Source organism: Charadrius vociferus, unplaced genomic scaffold (genome assembly GCF_000708025.1).
Source record: "Charadrius vociferus isolate BGI_N301 unplaced genomic scaffold, ASM70802v2 scaffold953, whole genome shotgun sequence".
Classification (NCBI taxonomy): Eukaryota; Metazoa; Chordata; class Aves; order Charadriiformes; family Charadriidae; genus Charadrius; species Charadrius vociferus.
This window is the reverse complement of record NW_009647678.1, coordinates 642,230-649,937: the sequence shown is the minus strand read 5'-3', so window position 1 is coordinate 649,937 and position 7,708 is coordinate 642,230. Positions and strand designations below refer to the sequence as shown.

Genomic DNA, 7,708 nt, shown 5'->3' with positions numbered 1-7,708 from the left:
TTGACAGCCCTGCCCCGGCCCCCGGCGGGGCCGCTTAGCTTTTCCGGCGTCCCCCCGCGGCTTTGTTGGGGGGCTTCGCTTCGGTTCTACTTTCGAGCGGCACATCGGGAAGCCCCGCGGCGGGAGCTGCCTCAGTCCCTGCGCATCTTCCCTTGTCTTTCCTTTGCCGCTATTGCAAAGCACGTCCCCTTTCACTCTCCTTTGGCACCTGACGAGTTCCCTTCACCCTCTTCTTCCACAGTGCTCGTATCAGTTCCTGGCGTTCGTCCCACCGAGCAACGGGAGCCTGAGAAAACCGGGCACAGCAGCGGTAATGGTCGATACCCAGCATCCGCTCACCCTGCTGCTCAACAGCTCTGTGGGTGACAGAGAGTTCTGCAAGTACGTGGCCCAGCCCCAGGGAATACCTGGATAGCTCTATCCTTTTTTTCTTTTTTTTTTTTCTTGAAGCCGTGCGCTTATTTATTGCCTGCTCATCACCTCCTTTTTCCTGACTGTTTAGACCTAGAGTTCAGACTTCCCCCCACTGCTGTAACTGTGGCGGACATTGTAATTGTGCTGAAAGGATCTAGGCACAAGCAGGAGCTGAAATGTTATGCGTTGAGCCAGCATGTGCAAATGCCTGGTTTCTCTTGCAGAGAGGCTGTAGTTCAAGAAGACAGGTGAAGTAGGAGGCAGTGCATGTGTGGTAAAGCATCAGTGTCGGGCTAGGGGAGGGTAATGCTTGGCAAAGGCAGAGCCAGGCAGCTCCTTGCTAGATCACACTGTTAGGCCAGGTTTTCAGCTTGCCTTTCCTACAAGCATTCAGGCTTACAGCCCCCAAAATGCTGCTGTGGTACCTGCATGTAGCGGTGATGGCTCAGCAAGTTTCATTTCCTTTATCCTTTGCAGGATTCAGTATCATTTTGGAGAATTTGGCAATTATTCCCTTGTGGTAAAGACCCTAAGTACAAGCACCAAAACTGTTTCTTGTGACCTAGTCATCAATGAAGGCCCTATCAACAGCTACCTCCGTATGTAATGTTCTGTTTTCCCCTTCCATTCTACAATTTGCATGTCTCCCAGCAAAACCAACTTCCTAAAAAGCCTATGCGGCCACTCATGCTGTGCTGAAGATGTGTCATGGGCTTGCTCCTCCTCTCGCAGCATCTTACCTCCTTATGTTTTATACGCCCATCTTGAGGCCCTGACCAGGATCAGGCCTCTTCACATGATATGCTGTATGACCACAATGTTTTTGCAGCAGGGATTAGCCCAGAAAAATCGGTGGGTGCGTGTCCGGAGGGAGATATTTTCATAGTTACTTCCTGTTTCCCTGCATGTTTATGTATGTACACAGAATCCTCCCTCTTCTTCCCTCTGTCTTACTTCTCTCACAAAATGGGAAACAATTCATACAGTGTTTGCATTTTTGTTGTGCTTTTAATTTTAACCCTCGTGTCTTGCTTTTTTGTTTATCTCTTTTCCAGTGCTGTTTCAAACTCTGATCTACGTCTCTCCTGTTCTTTTCCTTTACATTAGGTTATTCTTAAGTCCTTCCAGTTTTCCAGCTATAAAGAAAAAAATCTCTATGCATGCAAACTCTATTACCCTCTCCCCTGTCTTCTTCATGTTGAGGCTGTTTCTAAATCTTTAGTTTCTTCCTCAGAATGTATGGCACACTGACTCTCTTCTCACCATTGCCTTGTGATGCAGTGCAGTTTTATTTTGCCTCTTTTATGCTGAGATGTGCAGTCACTGAGCTGCACTTTGAAACTAGCCTGCTTTTGCTTTGGATTGTTTTGTTGTTTGTTTTTTCTCTGGGACTCCGGCTGGGGATATGTATTGCATGGAGAAGGTGGTGTGGTGAATGGTGGGTTGGGCTTTTTGTCATGTTTGTGTCATGCTTGGGCAAGCCCAAGCTGCTGAATGGTTTTGTTAGATCATTTATAGAGTTGCATTCTTCTCTCTTTCATGTAGCTATTCTCTTTGCTTTCCTGGTTTACATGGGGATCCTTGCTATCCTGATTGTTGGGCACCTTTTTATGAAGTAAGTGAACTGTATTGTAATGCCTCCTCACATGTGAAGTGGGGCCGCGTTTAAAAACATGTGTCGTAGTGTGGTAGTGCTTCAGAGTCCCACTGTAGCCCTGCTTGTAAATCAGATCCTGTTATCAGGTTGCCGTGTACAAGTTAAGCTGTGGTAGCTGTCCATAAGATAATAAATACAGAGTGAGTCAACTTCCCTTGAGGGATATCTTGCAGCCTTGTTAGCTTGTGTGTGGAGTGGTTACTGCAAAGCAGCTGATGTTCGCTGTAAGCTTGCACACACGCTGCCTCACCCTCGCATGACTTGTTCCTGGGTCTAGCACCAAATCAGCACCTAAGTGTGTGTAGCATATGCAGCCTTCCATCCTGTGTGCTGAATGACATGAGTCATCCCTGCCTTAAACAACCCGAGAATAAAGCCCCTGAAGCTGAGCTTGTGGCAGTGTAATTACATAGCTGGACTTAACTGGGGTTCCAGGTACTGGCTGAATCTCACTATTATGCGTGTGAGCTGGGAAAACAGAAATAGAGACTGTCCCAACTTTTGATTTATGCTGCTAAATAGTGGGTATTAAGATGAAACTGGCCATAAAGGACTTCCTGTTTTGTTTTGTGTTTTAAACTCTTACTAATTTTCAGAATTGATCCAGTCAGAAACTGGGTTTACAAGAAACTGAACCCCAGAGAAACTGATCGTCTGATTAATTCTGTGAGTGACCAAGTATCTTTAATTTGCATTTTTGTAGTGTTTTTATCTCTGAGGAGCATGCACTATCTGGACATCTGGGGACTTGTTTATTACTAATCATCTTCCGCTTGTACATGTTCCCCGTGGCAAATCTTGTATTGATGTCAGGCAGTTTTATGTCAACGGGGAGTGCTAGACTAGGTTCTGATGCAAGTTTAGTGGATTCCCAGTAGAGCTCTTGCAAGTCCCAACCATACAGCTTTGAGCCCTCTTTAGTTCCCTTGAAGCAAATGTGTTGGTGAAAATACTGTCCCCTTCTGACATAGACAATGTAAGGGAAGGAAAGAAATGCCAGCTTTCATGTTGTTTTCAGCTTGTTGAGGCCCCATCCCTGGAGGTGTTCAAGGCCAGGCTGGACGTGGCCTTGGGCAACCTGGTCTAGTCGGAGGTGTCCCTGCCCATGGCAGGAAGGTTTCCAACCTAAACCATTCCATGATTCTATGTCTGCTTCCAGCTCAGTAGGAATTTTAGCAGGACCTACTCTTAAATCAAGATTTTTCTGGCAGCCCTAGAGCTGGCATTTCTGTGTGAGCCATGTTTTGTACTAGAATGCAGATAGATCATCACCATCTGGGCTTCACATCTAGGAGGTCCAAACCTGTCTAGAACAAGACTTGGGAGGAGACTTCTGCAACAATTCTTGCAGTTGTTCATCTCCATAGCTGTGTTACAGCAATGTCTGCTTCTTTATGCTGTCACTGGGGCTGATCAGAGTGATTTAGGGAACTTGACTGGAAAGAAGCCTTTCCTGCATTTAAAAGGATTCATTATCTGCTGGTTTAGCTCTCTAAACAGTCTCTATGTGGTGTCAGACAAGTGCTGATGGGATGGGATGGACTCTGAGAGTCAGCAACTGGATTTGCTCAGCTCTGTTGGAAAGCAGTACTCACAGTGACAGCAAGGCTGTGGCTGATTTGGACTGGACCCAACTCTCATGAGCCTCAAACACAGCCTCTTTTCACTGCATTGTTGTTTTCACCCTGGTCAAAGGTGTACTGTGGAGCATCTGCAAATATTACTGCAATATGGTGGAGCCATGAATGGGTTAGAAGTAGCAAGTGGGGAAACAAAAGGAAGAGGAAAGTGGGGAGAACAAAGACACACACACAGTATGTGAAAGTTTGCAGTTTGCTGATCTCTGTTCCCTAGGCAGCTGAGGCAGCTGCTGACTTGCCCTTCATCTGTCTGTTTTTTTTCCTGAAGGAGCTTGGGTCCCCGAACACAACAGACTCCGTTAGCAGTGATCCTACCCGGCGTTTGTCGAGCACAACCTCTCGGCAGCGGCTGCGTTCCCTGGACACCTTCCGAGGGTGAGTGTAAGACCATGCTCAAAAGCAGCTCTTCCAAGGGGAATGAGATTTTTCCAATAGCGGTTTGACAAGTGTATGGAAATATATAGCAGATGGACAGTTCAAGGGGGTCTGTTTAACTTGGAAGATAATCAAGGTTTTAATTCTTGTATTTTCTGAAACACTTTGCAGTTGATCTAGTTTGAGGAAACATTAAAGTTGTGGCAGAGGGTGGAAAAGAACAACATATGTTCAGTGCGAAAACGCTGTGTGAAGGAGCTTACTTTGGTTCACCGCCACACATGATCTTTGGAACGCTGCTTCCTGGTTGGCAAAGCTGGAAATTTCGTACATAACCTTGTTTTAAAAATAAAATAAACCATATCTCACAGTTAAAAATGTTTTAATGGGGGTAAATATTAACTGTTATGTTCATATGTATATATTTCATCGACATGTGATCCTTTGTGTGTGTTTTTGTTGTTGTCTTTTTAGGCTCTCTCTTATAATTATGGTGTTTGTTAACTATGGAGGAGGAAAATACTGGTTCTTCAAACATGAGAGTTGGAATGGTAAAGTACAATTGAGACAGTTAATGTGGGCTTTAACTGCAGCAGTATCTAGATATGGTTAGCACTGCAGCTGCTGCAGTGAGCTGTTGCTCAGCTGAAGGCTGGGACGCTGTGCCAGTTGCCTCAGCAGAGTATTTGGCCTGTTAGGTTCATGAGCAAAGCAGTGTATAGTCCTGCTCATCATACAGCGACGGGATGGTTTCAGATCACAAGCTGTGTGTAACCTTTTCATTTTTGACCCAGGTTCATGTATTTGACTTTTCTGTGTTGTTTAATGACCACAGTCAAGCTGATGGTGCTTGATGCTGTACAAACATGCCTTGATTGGCAAGCTGATGGGGGAGGGGTTGGGCATCGTGCTGCCCTAGAGGAGAATAGCAACGATCCTATCCCTGAATTCTTTCCCAAGACACAGCAATCAGTTCTGACCCTATTTTTGAAGAATGGTAAAAGCAGTGAAGCAAGATGCTTAGCTCTTTGTAAGTTTTGTTTATAATGTGTTTTAGATTTTGGGGCATCAAATAATTGCAAGCAGCCTGCAATTTTTCTGGAAACTCAACAATAATGTTGTTAAAATTTAAGGAGGATTTGAGGTAAATAATGTATTCCTTCCTGTGTCTCTGTAGGATTAACAGTTGCAGATCTGGTGTTTCCATGGTAAGTCTTCCTGAAGAATAGTTCTTGTGTCAAGTGATTCTGTGTGTTTAGTGTTGTGAAGAGAACATTGTGTGCACCTTGCCTCCATGTGGAAATGTATTTGGAGGGGTGAATTTGTGTTAAATGATTGATAGGAATCTGCCCCTCCAGATAGCAGCATCATCCTTACAAACTAGTAGAGGAGCTAAGTGCTTTTGGCTGCTCCCCATCCTCCTTCTTCCCCCTGGACAATGTCAGTGGGAGGCCCAGGGTTATCCTGCCAGTGGAAGTGCAGTATCCCTGAGGAGCTCATTGCTGCATTACTGCGCTGAAAGTGGTCAACCTGGCAAGATTCAAAGCTGGACTGATGTATATCCAGAGATAAAATAGCCAAGGGAATTTTGGATTAAGCTAATCTCTCTATAACCAGAGAATGGTCTTATGGGGAAGCAATTACCCCATCTGCCCCTAGCATGCTTCTCTAAAATACACACCGGTTGTGGTTACTCTTGGAGATGAGAGCTGGGCTTGGACTGCGAACCTAATCTAGAGGGGAGGAGTGGGTCAGTTCTGAATTTGAATCGTAGATTTGCAGCTTGTGTTTTACTGCTCTGAAGATGCTAATTTACTTGTGGGTAGTGGATTTTTTTTGGTGGCATATGTATTGCTGCAAGAAGACCAGAATGCAATTACTTCCCTGAACTTTATTGCCTCAACTGACCACTGAAAGAGGTGGAAAGGTCCCATAGTGCCAACTCAGTTGTCTGCCAATTCCTAGCAATCAGAGGAAATAAAGTTGTCCAGTTTCACTCAATGCATGCATTTCTGTCGGGCCAATGCAGGCTACTGTGTTAGCTTTAGTGTTTGCTGTCATGCACATGTGCGATGAGACATCTGTCAGCCTTGTTTCCCATCTGCTCTCTTCTCCAGGTTCGTGTTCATCATGGGGACATCGATATCATTGTCGCTGAGCTCCATGCTGAAGTGGGGAATTTCCAAGCGGAAGGTGCTCAGGAAAATCCTCTGGAGGAGTTTTCTGCTTATTCTGCTGGGAATCATAGTTGTGAATCCCAATTACTGCCTTGGACCATGTGAGTGGAACTTGCTCTCTTCCTTGTATTTCTGCAACTGTTGTTCCTGCCTCCTTGGCTGGGCTGTTGAGAAAGCAGTGTTAGCCTTGCTCTGCTGACCAGTTGCATGGGGGCAGGTTGATGGTATGGTGTACTGCACTGACGCGATTCTCTCTGTCCCCTGTGCCGACCACTGTTTATCATCCTGCTGGCGACTTTCCCAGGGCTATGATTTACAGAAAGTGGGGTGGCAGAGTGGAGGTGTCCCTTGTACCTGCATGGTGCAGTGAGTCTCAGCTCTCCCTGGGGAAGGGTAGCTTTCATATTTACAGAAGAGCCCATGTCTTCTCTTCCACATTGCTTGCATGTTTTCCAGTGTCCTGGGATAATCTTCGTATTCCTGGGGTGCTCCAGAGGCTGGGATTCACGTACCTGGTGGTTGCTGCTCTCGAACTCCTGTTTACAAGAGCTGAGGCTGAGAGCGGGACCTTGGTGAGTTACATGGGGAGATGACATGTGATACTAGAGTAGGGCTTGGGAGCTTTTGCTCTTGTTTGGGCACAAAGAACGCATGAGAAATGATGACAAAACATGTAGCGTCTTCCTAATGTGTAGTGCAGTGTGACCTGGCAAAAATTTCAGGGAACATGCACCCTTCAGTGTCCCAGTCTGCAATTTATCACATCTAGCTTTGCTGTATTTGAGGATTTCACCAATCCATTCAGATGGTCCTTAGAAGCAGGCGTTCCCAGGCACTTTTGATGACTTTCCACCACCAAGGCACCCCAGGGACAGGCATCTCTGTGCTGAGTCCTGTGGCCTGTGTTTTGTCCAGTTAATTTTGGCAGTGTTTTTTCTCAGCAGGGGAAAGTAATACTGCCTTTTGGCCTTTCTGGAGTCTGTTTTCCCAAAAGGCTTTTGTTCTGCTCATGAATCAAAATCCCTTTTGACATTTCCAAGCTAAAAAACATTGTGGGCTTTTGTTTTGGTTTGTTTCTCCCTCTCCCCCAAGTAACTAAGTGTCGGGAAATAGTTTGTGAACATGAAAGGTCTATTGGTGGAACCCATTTTTTAATGACAACAGCTCCCTCTTGTATCTGGGGGACGGCCTGCCAGGAAATACAGGATGTCCCCAAGGGCATGGTTTTTACTTGCCAGCTAATATCCCCCTCCCTCCATTTCATGCAGGAGACGCCATGTCCTGCTCTGCAGGATATTCTCCCCTACTGGCCACAGTGGATTTTCATTCTGATGTTAGAAGTGATTTGGCTCTGCCTGACCTTTTTGTTACCAGTGCCAGGTTGTCCCAGGTAAGACAGTGCACTCAGACTACCTTCTATGGGGCATCAGGTTGTTTTCCTTCTA

At 45.8% G+C, this 7,708-nt stretch overlaps 1 protein-coding gene across 1 annotated transcript in view; it reads left to right on the top strand.

Annotated features, from left to right (window-relative positions):
- The window catches only part of HGSNAT (heparan-alpha-glucosaminide N-acetyltransferase), an 11,939-nt gene that overhangs the window by 411 nt on the left and 3,820 nt on the right, over positions 1 to 7,708 (top strand). Inside the window, exons 2-11 of the mRNA XM_009881145.1 lie at positions 242 to 381; positions 892 to 1,013; positions 1,960 to 2,029; positions 2,668 to 2,737; positions 3,980 to 4,086; positions 4,561 to 4,637; positions 5,264 to 5,294; positions 6,204 to 6,364; positions 6,720 to 6,835; positions 7,532 to 7,653. Of these exons, the coding sequence (XP_009879447.1) occupies positions 242 to 381; positions 892 to 1,013; positions 1,960 to 2,029; positions 2,668 to 2,737; positions 3,980 to 4,086; positions 4,561 to 4,637; positions 5,264 to 5,294; positions 6,204 to 6,364; positions 6,720 to 6,835; positions 7,532 to 7,653 (1,016 nt within the window). The remainder of the gene's footprint in view (positions 1 to 241; positions 382 to 891; positions 1,014 to 1,959; positions 2,030 to 2,667; positions 2,738 to 3,979; positions 4,087 to 4,560; positions 4,638 to 5,263; positions 5,295 to 6,203; positions 6,365 to 6,719; positions 6,836 to 7,531; positions 7,654 to 7,708) is intronic.